This window comes from Ambystoma mexicanum, chromosome 5q, assembly GCF_040938575.1.
Source record: "Ambystoma mexicanum isolate Mex_15411 chromosome 5q, UKY_AmexF1_1, whole genome shotgun sequence".
NCBI classification, from domain to species: domain Eukaryota; kingdom Metazoa; phylum Chordata; class Amphibia; order Caudata; family Ambystomatidae; genus Ambystoma; species Ambystoma mexicanum.
Window position 1 is genome coordinate 818918542 of NC_090933.1, and position 22995 is coordinate 818941536.

Genomic DNA, 22995 nt, shown 5'->3' on the forward strand with positions numbered 1-22995 from the left:
CAGGCTTTGCTCTGATACTGGACTTATACCTGAGGGGGGTGCCTAAACTAAGTGATAAAAGCACTGCCTACCCGGTCTACACCAGAGGTGCAGGGCGGACCCGAACCTATGCGATCAGGCAAGTAGGCAGAGGCCAAAGCCAGTTCACCCACAGATCTGCGAGCTGCATGTGAGGTAGTACACGACAGAATGGTGGCATAGCCAATGAAAATGATGGCACATTCAGAAGCATGCTTTTCCAATGAACACCAAAGGCTGGACTTCACGCCCAGCGTGGAGTGGTCTCCCATGTCCACACAACAAGTCACATGGTGTACTTGGGGCATGTGCGCTACACGGAAGCGGGCTACTCACATACCGGACACAACGCATGGAGAACTCAGCTGTACACACCCATCCAGACAGCTTTGCTGGTGCAGGGGTGTGACTCACCAGCGTGTGAAGAACTTTTTCTTGAAAAGTTCCTCACGCTCATGAAATATCCACAATGGGGAATATTCTGAAAGGAATAGTCTAGGACATGATCCTGCCTATGCCCCCTCAACAGCCGGTTCCCATTCCACCAGTACAACCACCGGCTCCAGTGCATTCACCAGCCCTGAGTACAGTGGTGGCCTTGTCTCAACCCACAGAGGCCCTGGTGCAGCCTACCAGCAAAGCCCAAACCCCACCTCCAGGTCCCCCCCCCTCCTAAATACACTGTCAGGAGACTCTGGGGAACCACAAGACGCAGCAGACAACGAGGAACAAGACGCCTCCTCCTCTGCAAGGGCTTTCCATGACAGGTTAGCCGGAGTGTCGCAGTACCTGAGAATTCCTCAACCACAAAAGGAGCAGCCAGAGGCGGGGGTCCTAACTGTGGTACTGACCATCCGCTCATACACCAGGTCGGGTATACCGCTAAATAAGGATGTTGAGGCCCTTGCGGAGAAGGGCTGGACAAAACCCCATTCCACTGAGCCAACCAACAAGCGGCTTGTCGCAAAATACAGCCACGCAGAAGCCGACTCTCTCCACCTATCAGTGTACCCACAGCCACACATCAGTCATTGTGGCAGCGTCAATGTATGCCAAACCTCATCTTCCACTTCAGCCCTTTTAGGCAAGGAGAAGGTTCCAGAAGCATATGGTAAAAAGATATATTCCAACGCCACTCACCACTTGCGGCAAGCCAATGCAGCCGTAAATCGGAAAATATGGAGGGAGATATATGAATTCCTCTGACCTTCCGGTTCACAGACAAGCTTGTTTCAAGGCTGAGCTCTCAGAAGCCAAAATAGTGGCACAAGACATAATGGAGTCGTCCATGGCTCATATAGATACAGCAGGCAGGCCCCTCTGTGTGGATACAGACATGATACTGCATGGTTCAAGGGCACAAGGTTTAATACGGACGTGCAGGACCGTATTCTCGACCTCCCATTTGAAGGAGGGGACCTTTTCTACTCTTCCACTGATGAAGATTTGGACAAAGAAAATAACAACTCTCAAACAGCCAAATCACTGGCTATACTGGCGAAACAGGCTGCTAAGAGCCTTACACAGGGCCATGTGCCGCACTAGACAGCCCGACAGGTTCTCCTCGCCAACACCGGTGCAAACAATCTTCCAGTCCCCCTCCCAGGCAACAAAAGGGAAAGAATTTTCAAGGAAAGACTTTGTATGGGGTGTGCACTGACATTTGGAACATGGAAAGCAGTATCTGTAAATTCTGTCAGTAAAAATGCTTGCACTGGATCACATACAGCCCCAGATGTATAAAAGAAATCCAAAAATCACAACCATAAGAAACAGTTAATGCCCCTGTTGTGCTCGTTATTTAATATAACAAGTGAACATCGTATGTACGGCCCTCTTAGTAGTCGACACGTGTTTCGACCCTCTTGGGTCCTTCTCCAGGCTCGGCCTATATCTCAAATACAACTGAGTAGATTGCTGAGGAACCAAAGTTGTTCATATTATGGAAAACAAACCCCCATATAATCATAAAATAAGCAATCCCCTGCATCACGAGGGGAAGAGTAGAGGAACATGGGCAAGATTGTATTTTCGTAATTTGTGGAGAAGCATTGGTATATCCACATGTGAATCATACACATCAGGTATTGAGCAATAATGTAAAATAATTCACATTCAAAACCAAAACCAAATTGAACATAAGGTCCATATGCAATTCCATCCATGTTTCATGGCGATAGCGCTGTTAGGGAGAATTCTCATTCAATGGCTAATTTCCCTTACCTAGTGAGTCCCCCAGCAGCTTTGCTGGATTTCTGGAGTTGTTTTCCACTTGGTAAGAGTGTACCTTATTTTCCCACTCTTACTAGTGTTTTGCCATGTGTATTTCATCTGTTCCTGTGATTGTGGACTCTGGAGTACACCACTTCAGTAGCCCCCTTTTTTCATGTGTATTCAGCACCCTCAGTGCAGTAACACAGGGTTGTCTTTTAGACTTCCCACCGACACCATTTCTGAGGCTGACTACTGTACCCCAGAAAAGGGTAAAGTTGCCATTAACTTTACATAGTCATTTTACCACAGATCCTGTACACCCCATCTTACATGGAGTACTGGAAAGGGTTAATCCTTAGCCCTTTTTATCTGTACCTCCTAGAGCATTGTTTCGCTCTTTTAACATTTAGACTTGGCTGGTGGCAGTGGTATCTACCCTAACTTTTCCACCGTGATTATACTATATAAACGTGGTATTGTTTTAGGCTATTATATTATCCTCGAACTTAAACCCGCTTGACCAAATACTTTTTCTTTTTGCTCCGGTTGGGTTTATTCGCCATTTCTTTTTGTTAAAGTCCTTCTTGTGTTTAACTTTGCGCGGCAAACCAGGTTTGCCTTCTTTGTTCACTGTCTTTTGGCGGGCTTCTGCCAAGAAGCCCTCCTCTAGGCACCTGGGTGTCTAGGTGGGCTGAATGTGAGGGAGGGGTGTAGTCACCCCCTACACAGGGTATCCTAGGAAACCCAAGTCGCACTTTGCCATGATTGGCTGAGGTGGTTATCCGGGCTGGACAACCCCCCTGCTGCGCGACAGCCAGGCTGTGTGAATGGGGGATTTTTCGCATAAAAGGCAGGTCTCTTGGGCTAGAAGTCATTCCCCACTGGAACTACAAGGAACTGAAGAGAAGCATAGAAGAAGACGGCTGCTGCAACTACCCCGTCCCGAAGAAGCCCTACTGCAGTCCTGACCTATCTACCCTTCGATGACCAGAGAAGATCCAGTCCAGAGTATTCTTCCCTTGAGCCTGGTGGGGATAACCAGCTCACCTTCTACAGCCAGAGGATCCTCTTCTTGGTCGAAATCGCTGCACACGGCTGTAGTGGTCCAGATAGCCATCTGAAGAGCCTCTCCTGTTTTTAAGGAGCGCACCTTTTATTCACAGCTGCTGCTGCCGGCTTTATCCCTGTGTGGTTCAGACCCCTCCAGACGTCCTCCTTCGTCCCGAAGCTCCAGGAACCGTGGGTCTGCAGGAAACTACCAGGGACAACTGCCATGGCACCAGCCTCTTCTTTGAATAAGGTACTGTGTTCTGCTTGAGGAATTAGGGTGAACCCCTTTTCGCCATCTCCAAGGCTTGCCCTTGTCTTCCCTCCTTCTTATAACTTTTGCTTCCTCTGTTGACAATAACAAAGTACTCCTGGCGCTGTTGAATCGTGAACTGTCCGACTGTGTGATCCTCGACAACAGGAACCCAGTTCCACTTGACACTGGCTCTGGCCTATTGACTCTTGATTTTCTGTCAACAAGTGTTCTCTGATTCTGTCTGCCTTGACAAAAGTATTGCCTATGATTTTTGACCCCAACTCTCTCTGGTTAACTCGGGTGCTAAGTGTGTTTTTGCCCGGTGACATTTCTTGCCGCGGATACGCCTTTCTTTAGTAAGACCGAACTGTCATTACTGTCAAAGTGATCGCAACTGTATTCCCGGTAACGTCTTTTGTTTCACAACATCGGTCCGCTAAAACATAAGGTACTTACCTTGAGTTACAGTGTACCAGAGTGGGTTGGTTGTAGTGTATTTTACGTGTGATTTTAAATTAATAGAAGTGTCGTGTTTATAACAAACGGTTTAAAAATAAATGTACTTATATTTTTTTACCTGCAACCTTGAGTCAGTGTTTGCTTGAGTCACAGTAATTGTGGGCCCTTTGTGTAATCTCTGCTACTGCTCATATACTCCTGAGATAAGCCTGGCTGTTCCGCTACTGCTACCACTTTAACATAGTAGTACAGGCTTGTACCAAAGGTAGAACTTGTATTGCCACCTTTATTCTTAATTGTGTGTAGTGGTCCCTAAGGGCACTGCACAGGATTCTGCCTAACAAGCGCCACAAAGAATATATAGAATATAGGACAAACAAAAAGAAGAGAAAGAAAAATATAATCACAAAGCATTGTAAGTACCACCAATACTATATCAGGAGAGAAAACAATTATGAATTTTTCGAATATACATGATCTTGTGTTCCATTGTGGCAGAACCTGAATATACTCCAGCCCCAACACGTGCTTGACAACTCTAACTGGGTGGTTGCCATACCCCAATGCAGTGTCTAAAAAGTACATGCTCCCATTTGCAAAGTACTCAAATGCGTGGTTCGTTCATAATGTGCTGAGATTCATGCTTGATCTATTATCCCATGCATGCCAAGGTATACATGCATATAATCAAGCCCAATTAGCTCAAATAACCTGCAATGGTTTCAATGTTCCAAATCTCCATGAAAAATAATGTTCCCTAAAAAGAAAATGATGACCTTTATGAGCATTGGATAAATGCCAGGACAATATACGTCCATTTTGGAAGTTGTATGTCATTTCACCTGAGTTAGATAAACCATACCATATGGAAGACCAATATTGTTGCTCAGAAAAGATAGCTATCAACCCTAACGCCATGTTGCGCCAAGTGTAAACAGAATTTGTCCAGTTCCCTGATAAACACGACATTCCAACACAATCTATTCAAAAAATATAAAATCAGAGAACACAAGGCTAACACCAACCCGTTCCAGTTAGGTATATCACTTGGGCGGTATCTCAAATCAAAAAATACAATTAAACAAAATGTGTAGTTACTCTCAATGTTGCATGATCATGGCGGGCATCGACGAAAAACATTTTTTTTCTCCTTCTCGTTAGTTCCGAATGGTAAGTGTGCACTGGGACAAACAATATATTCCCCTGCAAAGGGAAAGAAGTGGTGACTGGGTCATCAAGATCCACAGCTCTCTGATGCAGGGCAGGCCGGAATCTTCATCTTGGCACCGCATCACGACACGCTCCATCGTCGACAGCAGCGCCTGCAAGGAAAAACATAAGACAAGGTTAGACATCGAAAAAACAGTTTAAGGTTGCACTTCGCCATACTTACCTGCTGTTGAATATTGCGGTAGCATCCATCTTTCATCCGGCCGCGTCTCGCGTCTCACAGCTTCATTGAGGCCGCATTTCCATCTAAGGGAAGTAAACAGAAGAGCGGCATTATTGCGGGCATAAATAGGAGCAACATATAAAGACATTAAACAGAACGAACAGCATCACAAGAGCTCAAGAAAGACTTGCCAATCATAAGGAGAAACATAGTCGCAGCTGAACTGGACTATTCGAGGGGGTTGGGTCCTCCAACGTATTACATATCTATGACAGGTAATCACCACAGCTATGCTGCTTCGGAAAATTTCCTGCGTCGATGACGTCGATACGCTGTCCTCGAGGGCCTCCGTCGAGCCGATGTCACCGGATGTTATAAGCCCGTAGCCCCAGTTCCGTTTTTTCCGCGAACGTGTTTGCTTCGGAGATCTCGGCGCGCCTCGTTTCTTCTGAGTTCTGTTCTTTCGGTTCTTCGAACCTGTTCTTTGTGAAGATTTCCTTAATGTCTTCGTCTCCTTCCACCCCGTGGCTGGGTTTTAAGAAGCGTCGGGACTGCAGGTCCAAGATGTCATTGACGGATTTGCACGACGCCTGCCTCTGGTGCCTCGGTGAGGGCCACCACACGGAAGGCCTTGCGGGGAGCGTAAGAAGCTTTCTGTAGGTAAGGTGGCCAAGCCCCGGAAGTTGAGATCCACTGGGCTTTTGACTGACGATTCGAGGGGCGACTCTCCGCATCGTCGGCGTAAGTCCGAAGAGTCTTGGTCCAGGAGTAGGTTCCGTCATTCCTCTGCCTCTTCGAGACACTCACGGAAGCGCCGGCATCGGTTGCCATCCTCGTCCGAGGACTCCGCCCGTCGGCGGGTAGCTTGTCCCAACAAGCATTCCACTTCTGCGGAATGGGATTCATTTTGGCAGGAGATGATGGTGATATTTCAGTCGCAGGGCTCCGGTCCGTCCGCGCCGTCGACAGACGCCAGCCGTGACCGCGCTAGGGATGCCGCTCGCACGCTTTTGGGCCCGAGCGGTCGTCGCAATCACTGGTCACCTTTGAGGTCCCGGTCGGACAAGGATGGTCACTCTAGACATGCCCATTGCAGGTCCCGGTCCTCGACGCCCTCGAGACCGTCGGAACCTGTGAGGTCTTCGAAGAAGACATCAACACCTTCGTCGCCGAGGTCGTAGAAGGACTCTCTCTCTCTCGAGGCTCCGCCTCCGAGGAAGCCGTCGATGCCATCGGTGCTCAGGCTGTCAAAGGACACGCTCGGGGCTCCGCCCTAGAGGACTGTGTCGAAGCCGTTGGCGCCACGCTCGATGTCGACGCCGATTCCATCGACGCCCTGAACGCCTTTCGAGGCTGCTTTGTCGGAGGTACACTCTGGATTATATTTCTGAGGTGGATGAAGGGTCTGAGGAAGCTATGGTTCCTGAGGAGGTACCTCACGAGATTTTGTCTGGTCATAGCCAGATTGAAGACCTGCGTCCAGTCGTTGCACGACGCCAGTGGTCTAGACACCTCTCCGGAGGTGGAGCTCTGTAGGCCTGAGCCTGGCACCCATGCCGAGTCCTCGTACCAGCGCCTTATGTCGAGGGTCACAGAATACTTGGGGTGGTCGGCGCCACCAGTGGATTTTCTGCAGGATGACCTTATGGATATCCTCGACCAAGGTCCACCAACTGACCCGGTACTGCCATTCCATATGGCCTTGCAGAGAAGGGTGGCAGCAGCTTGGACTGCTCCGGAGAGTCCCCCGCAGTGAGCAAGTCTTTGCCACGAAAATACTGCCCAGCCAGTAGCGACCCCTGCTACTTGACCACGCACCCCACTCCGGAGAGTTTGGTGATGCAGGCGGCTACGGCCCAAGCAAAGCAGGCGTCGTACCCTACCATCCCTCCTGATAGGGACGACAAACGTTTTGGTGGCTGGGCAAAGAAAGTGTTTTCTTCAGGGGGTATGGTTTTGCAGGCAGCCAACACTGTGTGCGCCTTGTCACGTTTCACGCACACTCTGTGGAACTGTATTTCATGAGCGGCTGAACATATTCCCGAGAGGGGAGGAACTGAATGGTTTTCTTGCTATTGTGCAGGATGGCAAGGATGCCATGTGTGAGTCCGTTCAGTCAGGTCTGGACATGGCAGATTGTGTCAGCCGGTCCATGGCGGCAAGCACCGTAAAACGCAGGTTTGCGTGGTTGTGGATGTCAGGTTTGCTCCGGATGTGCAAGCCCGGCTCCTCAACATGCCCTTTGATGGTGAACATCTTTTTGGCAGCAAGGCTGACTAGAGCCTTGAGAGGTTGCAGACCTCCAAAGCTGCCGCGAAGACGTTGAGCCCTGCAGTTTGCCAACCTCCACCTTTTCGTCCTAGGGGACAGCAATGGAGGGGAGGTTCCTTTCGATATTACTCATCCTTTGGTAAATCGAGAGGAGCTGCTAGTCAAAGGGGCCCCCGTAGGAGTACCAGAGGTGGAAAACAGGCTACTCGACGTGCCAAAGCCGCTCGGGCAGTTGCCTCTTTGCCCTCATGCACTGCCGCAGTCGCTTCAGCTCAGTCATGAGGCCATGTCCCATGGTTCACCGGTTGGGGGAAGGCTGGCTCAGCATCGTGTAGAGTGGCGTGCCATTACTTCAGATGTGTGGGTTCTGGAGATCATATCCCACGGCTACTGTCTTCCTTTCCGGCAGATGCCTCACGACAATCCACCAGGGAATCTCTCTTTGAAGAGTCCAGATCCACTCCTTGCGCAGGAAATACAATCCCTGCTGGAGAAAGGCACCATAGAACTGGTGTATGTAGCGGAGAGGAACAAGGGATGGTATTCCCCTTATTTTTTGATTTCGAAGAAAGACGGGGATTGAGAACCATCATGGACTTGCACGGTTTGAACAAGCTCCTCAGGAAGGACAGGTTCAAGATGGTTACTCTTTCTCAAGTCCTCCAGGCCCTTCAACTTCAGGACTGGTTGGTGTCTCTCGACCTCAGGGATGCTTACTTTCATGTGCCGATCCATCCCAAGCACAAGAAGTATCTGAGGTTTGCAGTTGGTGACTCGCACTTTCAGTTTCGGGTCCTGCTGTTTCGGATTGACCTCCGCCGCGAGGGTCTTCACCAAGCTCATGGTGGTGGTGGCAGCGTATCTCAGGAAAGGGGGGATTCACGTCTACCCCTACCTGGACGATTGGTTGATCAGGGTGTGCTCTCCCGAGCAAGTCCTGGTTCATCTGTCAGTCACCTGCCACTCCCTTCACAAGCTGGACTTCTCCCTCAACTTAAAGAAGTCCCACTTGACACCAAATCAGCAGCTCCAGTACATCGGAGCAGTGATCGACACGTCCCTGGGGCAGTGTTTTCCTCCCCAGGTGAGGGCTCATCACATTCAGCAGATGGTGCACAAGTTTCAGCATGCCCAGAGTCTCCTGCCGTTCAAGTTCTTGAGGTTGCTCGGCCTCATGGCATCCTGCATTCTTCTGGTGCCAGGGGCCAGGTTGTGGATGAGATCTATGCAATGGGCTCTCAAGATGCTGTGGTGACAGGCCTCTGGCAGGATGTCGGACCCCGTTCAGGTGCCGCCCTAGGTCGCCCATGACCTTCTGTGGTGGGCCGTCGATGGCAATCAGATGCGGGGGGCTCCATTTTGGCTACACTGGCCGGAGGTGACGATTGTGACGGGCGCATCCCTCACGGGATGGGGAGCTCATGCCAACGAGTTGAGTCAGTGGTCGTTGGTCTCCGTCGGAGTCCAGACTCCATATCAATCTGTTGGAGCTGAGGGCCGTCAGGCTTGCCCAGAAGGCTTTTCTGCCTGCCGACTGTGGGAGGAAAGAATGTCCTGATTCTGACAGACAACACAGTGGCCATGCACTACCTCAACAAAAAGGGGGGGCAGGGTCACTTTCTCTGTGCCGGAAGGCGATGCAGCTCTGGTTCTGGGCCATCCAGCAGGAAATTTCGATCTCGGTGGTTCATCAGGCCGGAGACGAAAACGAGACGGCGGATGCTCTGAGCAGGCAGAGCGCGATCTCTCACGAGTAGGAGCTGGCTCAGGAGATTCTCCTGGAGATCTTCGCCCTTTGGAGGAACCCCTCAAGTGGATCTCTTCGCCTCCAGTGTCAACCGGAAGTGCGAAAGGTCCTGCTCGCGAGAATTTCCTCCAAGAGGAGCCTTAGGAGATGCATTCGTGGTGGAGTGGTCCGTCCCACTGCTGTACGCATTTCCTCCAGTCCCCGTCATCCCGCAAGTGCTGCAGAGGTTACGGTGGTTTGGTTTCCGGATGATCCTCATTGCTCCGGCATGGGCCCAGAGAACGTGGTACCCGGACCTTCTCGACTTGTCCATCTGCCCTCCATGTCGTCTTCCCTACCGAGACGATCTGCTCTCACGGGAAGGGGGTCAGGTTCTCCATCCAGAGGTCAGATCCCTCAAACTTCACTCTTGGCTTCTGAAAGGTTGAGGTATAAGGATTGGGACCTGATGGAGGTGTTGCTTTCGGCCAGACGGCCTGCAACCAAGTCCCTGTACCGTTGCCGTTGGAGAAAGTTCTGCGACTGGTGCAGGGGTACGAATGTGGATCCTTTTTCATGTAACATTCCTGTGGTTCTGTCTTTTTTGCTTTCGTTAGCCCACAAGGGCCTGCAAGTGGGTACTATTAAAGGTTACCTGGTGGCGCTGTCCATATTTAAGCGCTCGTCGGAGGAATGTTCTTATTTCAAAATTCCTTTTGTTTCTCAAAGGGCTCACTAATGTGTTTCCGCCATCAACTTTCCAGGTGCCTGGTTGGGATTTGAACCTTGTTCTAAAATTCATAATGGGTGTTCCATTTGAGCCTTTACATTCCTGTCCTCTGAGATTGTTAACGCTTAAAACTGTATTTTTCGTTGCGGTCACTTCCGCTCGCAGAGTGAGTGAGTTCCAGGCACTTTCAGTTAAGCCACCCTTCACTGTGTTTCATAAGGACAGGGTTGTCCGAAAGTTGTCTCGGAATTTCATTTAAGCCAGAAGGTCATTCTTCCGGCATTTTATCTTCCTCCGCATCCTGGTAAGGAAGAGGAGAGGCTCCATAGGTTGGATCCTAGGATAGCTTTAAGTTTCTACATTTCACGCATGTTCCGGGTCAGAATTGACGATCAGCTCTTTATAGGTTACGCTGGAAGGCGTTTGGGACAAGCTGTTACTAAGCAGACTTTGTCTAGATGGATTATCTTGGCAATTTCTGAATGTTACCACTTGGCGGTTAAGGACCCTTCGGTTGGCTTACAGGCCCATTCTACTAGGGGTATGGCTGCCTCTACTGCCCTGCAGAGAGGCGTTCCTATTCAAAACATCTGTGAAGCAGCCACTTGGGCTTCGGTCCATACTTTTGTATGACACTACTCCCTAGATTCCATCCATGGGCAGGATCTGGCCTTTGGCAAGGCGGTCCTTTACTCTGCAATTCGATTGGACATTCTAAATTTCTATATTCTAAATACTTTTCCCTCCTCCATACGTTGGTATGCTTTGGGAGTCTGTCATAGATATGGAATACGTCAGAGGACACAATCCCCTCGAAGAACAGGTTACTCTCTTACCTGGTAACGTTCTTTCGATGGGATGGTCCGATGACATATTCCAAATCGCTCCCTCCCTACCTGCCCCGCTACACAATTTCTTATGCGATTGCAGCTTCCGTTTCCGCAAGGCTTTCTGTGGTCGTACTGGCGGACGATTGGTGCCACACGTTCTGGGGAAAAAACTACAACTGAGGCTACGGGCGTCATGTGTCCTACTTATAACATCCAGTGACGTCGGCTCGATGGAGGCCCTCGAGGAAAGCATATCGACGTCATTGACGCAGGACGCAGACACCGAAAACTTTCCGAAGCAGCACAGCTGTGGTGATAACCTGTCATAGATATGGAATATGTCGTCGAACCATCCCATCAAAAGAACGTTACCAGGTAAGAGTAACTTTTTCATCCTTATCGGGGATCAGTGAAGGAGCTAGATCCCATTTGACGCGCCCCTGCCAGAAGTAGCAGGACGGAGAGCTTATCTTCCATAATTCACAGGTGAGCTTTATGGGCCGGCGTATGCTCACAGAAACTGTACTTTGGGGTGAAGGGTTCGAGAGGTACAACAATCACAGATTGGCGCACTCACACACTCTTATCTCCACGCACGAGCATTATCACCACGTTCCACCGCTCACAGCTTTTCTACTCAGAGAGAGACCTGAAGGGGGTGATTCAAGTTCAGGGAGGGCTGCAACCGTACCCCAACGCCTCCGCAGAGACCAGGTGAGCGTAACACCCTCCCCATGCCATCTGAATAAAGGATACCAGACGACTGGTCAGTGAAACACTCTGGTTTTTCAGACTACCCCTTCAAAAGTTCAAGATTAGCAGAGTCCCTGTGTGGGGGACACTGGACGTGCTCCGTGGACCTGAAGGATGCATACCTACATCATTGGTCCTTCCTACGGTATCCGGTCATGAGCTTGCATTTACAATGCCGAGTCCTCCTGTGTGGCCTCAACTCTGCCCTGCCGGTGTTTACAAGACTCATGAATTTGGTGGTGGCACTACTCGGCTCAGAGGGCCACCATGTATATCCATACCTCGACGACTGGCTGGTTCGCGTAGAATGGCTAGCGGAAGTCGAGAATACAACAGCCAGGCTAATGCATATACTCTACGAACGGGGGTTCTCCATCAACCTCAAGAAGTCGCAGCTCCAGCCTACACAGTCCTTGACTTTCTTGGGCCATATCTGGGATATGAAAGCAGAGATGATATTCCCCACTGCGAACCAAGTTGCGGCAATCAAAGCGGCTACGGGGCATTTTCTCAGCAGGGCACTGACTTCGGCATGGTGGTACCAGCACTTGCTGGGGATTATGGCAACGTTCTTCCTGGCAGTGCCTCAGACCAGGCTCAAAAAGAGAATGCTGCAGCTTCTTTTTTCAGCCACATGGAGCCAGGAAACTGGGTCCCAGGCAGTGCTATTTACCACACGAACACATCTTCATCAGGACCTACTATGGTGGAGAATGGACACCAATCTAGGGATGGGGGGCACTCTGAGGACTACAGTGTGCACATCATATGGTCCAGAGAAGACCAGAACAAATGCATCAATTGGCTCGAAATGATGGTGATATGGTTAGCTCTGAAAGCAAGCATTCCTCCCGACTATCAACAACAGCCCAGTCTGTATTTACTTGCATGTACTACCTCAACAAACAGGGAGGCACCAGATTGCCACCCCTTTGTAGGCTAACTATCGAGATATGGGAATGGGTCTTGAAACAACATTTCACTCTTGGCTATTCACCTGCCGGGGAGTCCAAACTAGAGGTGGACAGGCTCAGCAGACTGGGGATCGATAACTACGAGTGGAAGTTGAACGAGAGGGTCCTGGGGGAGCTCTTCAGCAAGTGGGGTCACCCCCAGATGGACCCATTTGCCACCGGGCTCAACAGGAGGTGTCACCAGTTCACGTCCTGGATGGGACGGGCAGAGGCTCACTGGGGGACCTGTTCACCACCGGGCTCAACAGGGCTGCCTTGCAGCTTCACTTGAACAGCATTTGGGCACACGCATTGCCGCCAACTCCATTAATTCACAAAGTCATCTGTAAGGTCAAGGAGGCGCAGCATTTATGTGTCATTCTGATAGCGCCCTGGTGGCCTGCCAGACCATGGCTCTCAGAGCTATTGAGACTGTTAAATCAACCACCAGTTCACCTCCCAGTGGGGGTGGGTCCGCTATTATCCCAGCAAGAGGGGGCAGTAGTACACCCCTCCTCTGAGAAGTTAGCCCTAGTACCCTAGTTCCTGAGCACGTAACCTTGCAACACCTCCATTTGTCACAGGACAACTTGGACATCATCCAAGGGGCAAGAAGCACTTCTACCAGGAGTCAATACTGAAGCAAATGGTTCTGCCACTGGGCCAAGGAAATGGGCATAGACCCTCGATCACATGCTCTCCTTCACCGCACATCTGGCACACTCTGGAGTGCAGGTGGGCACATGCCAGACCTACCTGGCAGTCATAGGTGCATCAAAAACACCAGCAGAAACATTTTCTCCACCTCCAACCCTGTGGTCAAAAGGCATCTAGCAGGGCTAACCAGGTTGTACCACCTGTCAGACGCTCACACCCTGTCTGCAACCGCAATGTGGTTCTGAGCACTTTGGCTCATTAACCATTCGAACCTATGGCATCAGTAGACATCAGGCTAGTCACTATGAGGACTGCGCTCTTGGTGGCCTTTACCTCGGTGCACAGAATCGGCGTAATTCAGGTCCTGGTGGCATCAGAGCCATGTAAGACTTTACATCTGGACAAGGGAGTGCTACGGACACACACCTCTTTTCTCCCAAAGGTGGTGTTGTCGTTTCACCTTAATGAAGAAATGGTCCTCCCAACTTTCTTCCCAAACTCGAAAGATGATGCAGAAAAGGTTTTACATTGTCTGGGCGTCAGGAGAGTGCTGCGATTCTACTTGGACAGGACTAGGGGCTTCCGGAAATAGGATGCCTTGTTTATCATATTTGGAGGGTCAAAACCAGGGTTTCTGGCCCCGATGGCTAGGTGGATGGTTATGGCCATAAACGAAGCCTACACAGGACAGCGCATGAAGTTACCAGCAAACATGCACGCCCATGTGGTCAGGGCCAAAGCAACAGCAGTGGCGTTCCAAAGACCTGTGCAATGGCAAACTCTCAGCAGGGTGGACACATGGGCTTCCCCCTTAGCCTTCTGCAAACATTGCTTGGACGCCAGTGCCAGATCAGACGCAGCATTTGGCCAAGAGGTTCTGAAAAACTTGTTTTCTTTGGAGCTGCAATGTCTCTCCTCCCCGGGGCTTCAATCAGTGGTAATCAACCATACAGAATGGAGGAACGGGGACAGGATTTAGGATTCATTATATGTTGCTCACCCTAGTGACTCACATACTCCTAGTCCTTAGTCCTCTTTCCTCCATACGTCCCACCAGCCTCCCCCTTAAAGAAAAAACAGTTACATTAGGCAATTGTAATATAGCCGATGCGTCAAAGGGGACTAAGTTGTTGCGCCGGTGGGCATAGTCAAGGGAGCGCATGCTCCCGGTGTTAGGCAGAATCCTGGCATTCCCCTTAGGGAGCACTACACAAGATTAGGACTACAGGTGAGAACAATAAATCCCCTTTGGTATCAGTCTGTACCACAAAGATTTAGTTGGTAGCCGTGGCTGAGCAGTCAGACCTATCTCAAGAGGGAGATGAGCAGTATTCAGGGTTTACACAATAGGCTTACAAGACTATGGTACAAGGAAACCATGACCAAAGCTTTGTATAGAAAAAGTAGATATATATTTATTTTATACACTTCTAATAAAACACATGTATCACAGTCATCAAGCAAGTTAAATTAAGTCAAAGGAAAAATATACACACTCCCATGTTAAATTGTAGACCAAGTGAACCGTAATGAAAACTGGGCAAAACGGCACAGTGACAACTACACACAAGGAATCCTCTAACAATTCCTCACAAGGGAGGGAAAGCACAAGTTATATAGAAATAGTTTTTTACACACCCTAGCAACACTTCCCATAAGTTTGTGAACCGGTTTAAGCAAGACAGTGCATCAGTATTGGCAATACTTAAATGAAAACTGAGCAAAATGGCATTTCACAAGGTTTAGAAAAGGAAAGGAAAGGGCAGTTGTAAGAAATAGGTGCACCACACAGTTCTAGATGAGAATCAATCTAAAGAAGGCAGATCTAACAAATGTAGCCAGAGTCAGTAGGTCTGTGCCAGGGTCAGTGGTACAGGGAAGGGCCCAGGAGCAAAATATTCTTGTAGCTGCACTCAAGTCTTTGGTTAACGAATTTGAAAAGGTGGATGCAGCAGTTGAAAAGACAATGTTAATAGAGAGGGGCGGTCAACCCAACAGTTAGGTAAAGGATTTAAAACACCTTTAGTGCTACCGCGAAGAATAGGCGGCCTGGCGGGACAATGTACCTTTAAATGAAGAAGTGGCTCCTGCGGTGGTGGTTGTTCCTGGTAGTACCTGCAGTTCGGGTGATCCAGCAGAGGGAAGAGGAAGGTTTGTGTTACTGCACTACCCAGGGATGAAACCAGCCACGGTGCTGCCCAACAAATAAAAGGTACGCTCCTTTAAATCGCAGTCCGGGTGGACTGGTGCCTGGCTATCTTGCCTCCGAGTACAGGGTACGGGAGATTCGACCAAGGCAGGTCCGGGAAAGCGATTGGCAATCTGGTTGGCCCCACCAGCTCAAGGGAAGAAGGCTCTTGCAGGTGAAGATCTTCTCTCGTCGTGTGGAAAAAAGTGGTGAGACGCTACAGCAGGTCTTCACCGGTGGTTCAGTTGTTGCAGATGTCTTTGGCTTCTCTCCTCTTCGGCTTCTTAGTTCCAGTGGCGACGTCTTGCTCTTCCAGTCCTCAGGACCCTGCTTTTATGCAAAAAGATCCCCATTCATACAGCCTAGCTGTCACTCACACAGTGGAGTGGTCATCTTGGCGGGAGATCCTCCAGCCTATCAGGATAGAGTGCGACATGGGTTGCTGAGGCAACCCTGTCCAGGGGTCCTACTCCCCTTCCCACACAATGGACCCACCCCAGACTCGGCAGAAGCCCGCCAAAAGGACGAACAAAAGATCCCCGACCTGGGTTATGAGTTTAGAGAAAGACCAGAGAAAGAAGTTATACTAAAGTTCTGGCAAATAAAACCTACCGGAGTAAAGTTGATAATGCACTGGCGGTATGTTAGAGGCTGTCAGAAAAAGTGATAGCCTCAAACAATGGGAAAATCCCATAGGGAAATATTTGCGGTCGAATATTTATGGTAGTAACCACTGCCACCAGCCAGAAACTTTTGAGAGAGGGACTGTACGGTACCCTCTCGAAAATGAACATAGGGGAATAACTATTAACCCCTTCCAGTACCTCCATAGTAAGATGGGTTGAACTGGTTTAGTTCATAGGATGTGACTAGTAAAGTCAATGGGGACTTGACATGCCCTGAGAGACAGTAGTCAGTCCCAGGGTATGGAGTCTATGTTTGGGGGTTGCTACGACACCCCTGTGTCACTGCACTGAGGGTGCTGTGTAACACATGTGAATAAAGATGGTTCCTATGGGGTTGAGAAAGATCCCATAGACATTAAACACAAAAATCGCCTAGAACACACCAAGCAAAAATGTCTAAGAGTGGAAAAAAGAGTCTCACTCTTAGCAGGTAAAACGAAACAAACCCTTCAAATCCAGCAAAGCTGCTGGGGGACTCTATAGGTAAGGGAAATTAGCCATAGAATGAGAATTCTCCCCAACACCCGGTGCCGCACCCCCACCCCAACTAAATTTAAAGGGGAAAGAAAGTTTTCTGGTGAAAACTGTTCAGTTCCAGACCCTAGCAAGGGACGCCCATACAATATAGAGGAAATGGGAGTATGGGCTAGGAGTAAGTTAGTCCCTGCGGTGAGTAACTTTTAATGTAATAGTCCTTTCGGTTATGTGTGATTTTACCAACCACAATTACAGAGTGGTACATTTCATCGCAGTCAAAACACAGAAAAACAGCACATTTTTGTTTTGTTTTAATGTGGTGGGGTCCCTCCTAGCCCCCTGATTTTCCACCCTTATAACGCCCCCCGAACCCTGTCCTGACCCATTTTAACCCTTTACCCCACTACCCTGATATATTTATTTAATCTTTTTGGTGTTTTCCGGTGTTCTTGTCCACTCTGTTATGTACCACTCTGTAATGTTCACGATAAAATAACTGGGTACCGTCCTTTCCTGTCTGAATGTTCCATTTGCCATGTTTTTAGGAAAGGTTAACTTGAGCCACCCTCAATCTGTTCTGGTAGCCCAATGTTCCTGATATTACATTGAATCTATTGAATCTTTGAATCTATTTCTTGTTCTTCCACATGAGTAATGGTCGTCTGCAGCTGTGCCACTTTCTCCCTAAGGATTAGTGTGATGCCGGAGTAGGGGATAGGTCTGCTCCAACTTGTCCAACAGCACTCTGGATCTCAGCCATCACTTGTGCTATTGTTGCCTTGTACCTCCTCGTTTGCAGCTATGCCCATCCGTCTGATGTCTCCACGACAAATTCAACAGCACCATGCCCTTTGTCTGTCCATTTTTAATTATCAATTTTATTGGTTTGCAGCGCACTCTTAGCTCTGTTCCCTGTCATGGTACACTGCTGACTTTTCTTCTCAGCTCAGTCCAAGGATGGTATCACCTGAGGCCACTATTTCCAGAGCCAAGTTTACTGTTGAGACCAGTGCAACCTGTGTGCCTTTGTCCTTCAGCTGTGAATGTTCGGAAGTTGGTACTTACTACTGTAGGTATGTTGGCTTCTGCAAAGTCCACAGCTTATACTTAAAAGACATTCAAGAAATCACCTGCCTAGTTAGGGCCTTCTCCCCTCCAGAGAGGACATGGTTATTCACCCCACTCAGTGCACTCCGACTTCCCCCAATCAACTTCCTTCCTCTGACACCGACTTCATGGCCTAGACCTGGAGGTTTGCAAGCGTGTTTGACCCATCTCAAACTGTCGCGCTCTGTAGCATTTCTCGTATCACGCAACAATTCCTATCCGCAAAGTTTTGGTGTTCCAATTGTGGTGCCTCAGGGCATGCAACCACCACCAGCTGTATTTGAGTGCAAACTCGTGAGCCCATTAGGTGGTCTTTTCTGAGGCTCCAGGTCTTTGTTTAGACCTGCCTCTTCCCTTTTTCTAGTCATCTTCCTTGTCTCGGGCAACCTTGGTCCATTCAGAAAAAACAGAAATATGGTTGAAGGAGTTCTCCTTAAGACTGCCTTGCATCTTAGTTAGGACCAAAAAATGTCTTGGTGGCCAGTGATATTCATCTCTGAACAGACATTGTGTATGTTTGCCAAAATATGCCCTCTAATGAGTTTTCCGGTGTTGCCATGCTGATTAAAAGACAACACAGAGGGGGGAGCATGTTTAAGGATGGTTTCAAGCTGGGGGGCATGTCTGCATTACAAGCGCATTAGCACACCCTCCTAACATCTTGGGAGGATAACTCAGGTGCAACGCACTCGTCTTGGAAGCAGGAAGACACAGAGCAACACAGGTTAGATCCCTGGGTCAGCGCTTAGAAACCTTTGGGTATTAAGTGCGTTATAAATAAGCAATTACAATACATATGTTTTGGTACATCGAGCTATTGTAAGATATGAAGATTCTATGCAAGGAATACAGTATCCATCAGAAAGAATATTACTAAAGTTAGCATGTTAATTTTTCTACATTAGCCAATTTGATTAAATCAACACGTTAGATAATGTCATCTCTAAATAGATTTTTCAAACCATCCTTTGTATCTTTAGGTTAATGGCAGAGTGGAGGTTTTCACGAGGAGTGGAAGAGCAGACAAAAGCTTTTCTCGATGGATTTAATGAGGTTGTCCCTCTTCAGTGGCTGCAATACTTCGACGAAAAGGAATTGGAGGTTTGCATATTTTAGATATGTGTTGCATTTGATACCTTAAAGTGCTTTGTAGTGATTTCATTCTAAAAAATGTCCAGTTGACTTTTCCATTGCTTAGATGTTCATGCCATCACATTTTCTCCATTGTTCTGCTTACATCCTGGAAATCTTACAAAGTTTGATTTTGTTCTCACTTGGAATAGTCTTGAAGTAATCTGCATAGCTCTATGGGGTTATGTCTTCAAGCTGACTAATGAATGCAACGAAAAATAATTCTGTTATTTGTAAATGTACATAACAGCTGTCCCTGTCCCACATAGTTTTCAAGAGAATAGTCATGCTTTTTTAACAGCTTGCTGATTTTCTACTTCAAGTACTTTCATATGGTATTCTGGGCCTCTGAACCTTTTCCACAGCTTAGTCACCATGGGCTTATCAAGGTAGGACTGTTTTACCAGCGGTGACCTTAAAATGAATGTAACTGGAGCTCCCAAAGTACTCTTCTTCTTAGTGTCCATGAAATCGCATTCCGACTTCAGAACTGCCCTTATTTATTATTTATTTTTATTACAATTTCCCCTCTTTTGCCAATACCTTAAGGTCAGTCCTGCTTTTGGAGTACGTCTTTTCACTGATCCTATTTCCCAGTCTACAGTAAGTGGTGCCTGCTATAGCCATGATTGAAAGCTTATTTATGTTTTCTTGGGTTCAAGTATTAGAAAAGGAGCTCTTAGCCAGATGATTTTAAAGGAGTCCCTTGCTTATTGTATTACTAGCACTCACTAGATCTATGTGCTTCTTTGTCTTTTAATAATTTAACCTCTGTTGCCTTTCTGACAATTTTCATGTAAGTTTGCTGTAGCTCCTTGTACCAGTACCTCTGTTATGTATCAGTTGCTTTGAGAATTTGCTGTTAGTGCAAAAATATTTGTCGACTGATTTTACATCGGTTCAACAAATACCATTTATTATTTGTGTTTAGCTTGTTTACAAACGTTTACAACATAATTAAATTTGATTCACTTGTACAAAATATATAATACTTTTACACATATCATTTTTCCCTCTTAACTTTGCATAGTATAACAATCTTGTTAAAATGTATTAAAATGTAACCAAATTAAATGTTGCAGACTTGTAATGTCGAGATAAATTCCATAAATTGTGTTAACCACAGATCGACATCCCCGAATTGTCACACAATGATATTTATTACAGTTCTGAGCAATCGGCTAGTGTGCAAATGTGCAAAATCATTATTATTTAAACATTTGAATATCAAAACAATATAAACACTTAAATCCTGCCAACTGGGCATTCAGCCATTGCACAGGATCTGCATAGTCATACAGCTATCGATAAAAGATTTGCTCACTCAGTATGCCAGCCGTATCTATTATACATCTGCACAAAAGTTTAAAACATCCAATCCTGTCAGGCATCAAACCTGATTACTCAATAATACATTTGATTTACAAATGATCTCCTTATTTATATCTTCTAATAATCGTGTCTGTGCTCACACCAAAGAAGTACTTGTTACCCACATGCACCTAGTCCATAACCAATCCCTGGTCAATTGTGTGGACCCAACATTTATTTTGCCCATGATTTCATTTCTGCTAATTTCAAAATATTCACAATACAAAACCAAGTGCTTAAAAGTTTCAATTTGCGTACTATGACCACAAAAACGACAAGCTCCCTTCAATCCATCGTGATTAGAATGGGACCATTGTGTGATTCTTTCGTTGGTATGGAACTGATTTAACTTGAATCGTAATAAAAAGCTTGTGCCCTATCACAAGGAAATCGAACAAGATATGCTTGTTGCGGTACTCTTTTAGTGACAAATCGCAGTTTCCTTCTAATATTTGTATGTTCCTACCAGTTCTATTGTCTAGCACCAATCCAATTCAAACAACTTTTTCTTTTTTTTACATATGCAGGCTTAGTACAAAGATCATCAACATTTGCATCAATAGATTTTTAGCAGTTTGGTAATTTTATCATGATATACCACTATTGACTGTGGCTTTCCTTCTTTTATCATGTTAGCAATATCCTCCTATAAGGAGTTGCTTGGTGGGGCAAAACATTTTGGGAAATGATTTAAGTCTCCACTTATTTCTTACCAATAACCATAGGACCCCCAGTTCATTCCACAACATTGAATTTGGTAAGGAATTTGCTAACCTGAGGGTTGGCTTCCACACCCTTACTCGGTTGGTCCAAGATAGATTTAAGATTCACAAGACACATGTTAAGTCCATGAAACATGACCGCCTCTACTTTTAGAATAAAGAAGTCAATGAGTTGTAGTATGGAGTATTTGCAGTATTTGTTATATATCAATTTCATCTGGGATATTAGTGGCTTGACTTTGCTGCTACGTGGAAAAGCACGTTTTTCCACGTAGCAACTGATGCCATGTCACAAAGATTATTTACCAAGTATTTAACTGATGCTGCACGTTCTATGGTCACTTCATCAATGAACCACTTAAATGAGGGAGTTTTCCTCTTTAAGTTATTAAGCAGCTCTAATTTGGTCTGGAGTCCGAATGGGGATTTATCGAATAGGAGAATATCATTGGTGCAGGCCAACCAATGAATGTAATTTTCCAAGCCGAACCGGAAATGTGATCTTATGGAGCCACTGCTTATCAATATTACTCAAGTATAATGTTGAGGCTAGGTTGCAGCCCTGCTTGACATCGATCCAGGTCGGAATCGGTTCAGTTAAAGCCCCATGCTGGTTAACTTACTGACTAGGTCGTATTCTCATGTAATTTAGATAGCAATAGCACCATTAGTGCAGAAAAACCCAGTTTTATTCCATAGCACGTTGCGTATAACGCAAACAAATGCCGCAGTTAGATCAAGCGAGGCCATGTACACCAGCCCAGTGTTGCACATCTTACTCTTAACGAGTATGTGTGCCAGAATGGTGGCATTCAGGGCAGTCCCCATTTTACGACGAAAGCCAACCTAAAACCTTGACAAGACACCATTTTGCGTCATATACATTTCCAATTCTCTTGATTAAAATGGAAAAGACCTTTGCCGAAACATCCAAAAGTGGAATTGCACGAAAGTTCCCCGGTTCCGCCGGGTTGCCCTTTTAAAAAAATAGGTACTATGGTAGAAGTGTGCCAAGATTTAGGTATCTTATTTGTTGAATAAATGTTGTTGAAACTTATTTTTATCACGGGGGTAAAAAGCTCAGATCTTGTTTGAGCACACAGGCAGGAATGCCATCAGGCCCGGGGGCTTTAGAGTAATTCAGTTTTGATATTGCCCATTCAATATCACCTATAGACCAAGGGCAGACAGTACCATTTAATCTGATACAGTTAAGGACCTTCACATTGTTAAATTTAGATGACAATTTATATTTCTCTTTGAAGTGGACAGTCCACGTTTCAGCAGATATGGACGAGATTAAATTGTTCGCCTGATTGGAGGAGACCCTTCTTAACGAGACCCACACAGATCATCTGTTGCTGCGACACAAATTATAAATAATCTTTTGATTGTTCGCAATGAGAAGATTGTGTTTAATGATTCAAAATGTATTCCTGTGTGAATTACAGATCAACTTTTTCTTATATAAGTACTCTGCGATTGGCCCATGAGATGATTTAAGGTCACGCAATAATTTGTTTTTTTGCCGTTTTGAAAAGAACACACCTCAGGATTGTATGAATGTGCTTTACTAGAACTATCATTGTGTGAGCTTTACCATATTTTCCCAGCGTGTGTTTGATTATTGCTTGCTTCTTTTGTTGAGGATTTAGTAAATTAGTGGTTAGATGAGCATTCAAGATGAACTTGTTGATCATATTAGTCAACTTTTTACATAGATAAGGACTCCATCTGATCGATTGATTAGGACGATCGATCTCGAGTAATTCGAAGTTATTATATGATCGCCCAAATGTGGGTCAATGGTCATGACTGGTTTACAAGAAGGCAGCAAATGCAATGAAGCCGCAAAGTAGTCTATATATGATGTTATATAGTGGCTATGTCATGTGAACTGCAAGTCATGAGGGTCAAAATATAAGAAGTGAATGTCCCATTGCCCTAATAAGTCTCCATCATTTACCTCTGCTGTTAGCAATAGCATCAGATGCAAATGTCATACA

The 22995-nt window shown here is 46.8% G+C and overlaps 1 protein-coding gene across 2 annotated transcripts in view; it reads left to right on the top strand.

The window, feature by feature from the left end:
* Positions 1-22995, top strand: part of WWP1 (WW domain containing E3 ubiquitin protein ligase 1) — a 2181222-nt gene that overhangs the window by 1791599 nt on the left and 366628 nt on the right. For both annotated transcript variants that reach the window (XM_069621301.1, XM_069621302.1), the window contains exon 20: positions 18746-18866. In XM_069621301.1, coding sequence (XP_069477402.1) covers positions 18746-18866 — 121 coding nt within the window. The remainder of the gene's footprint in view (positions 1-18745; positions 18867-22995) is intronic.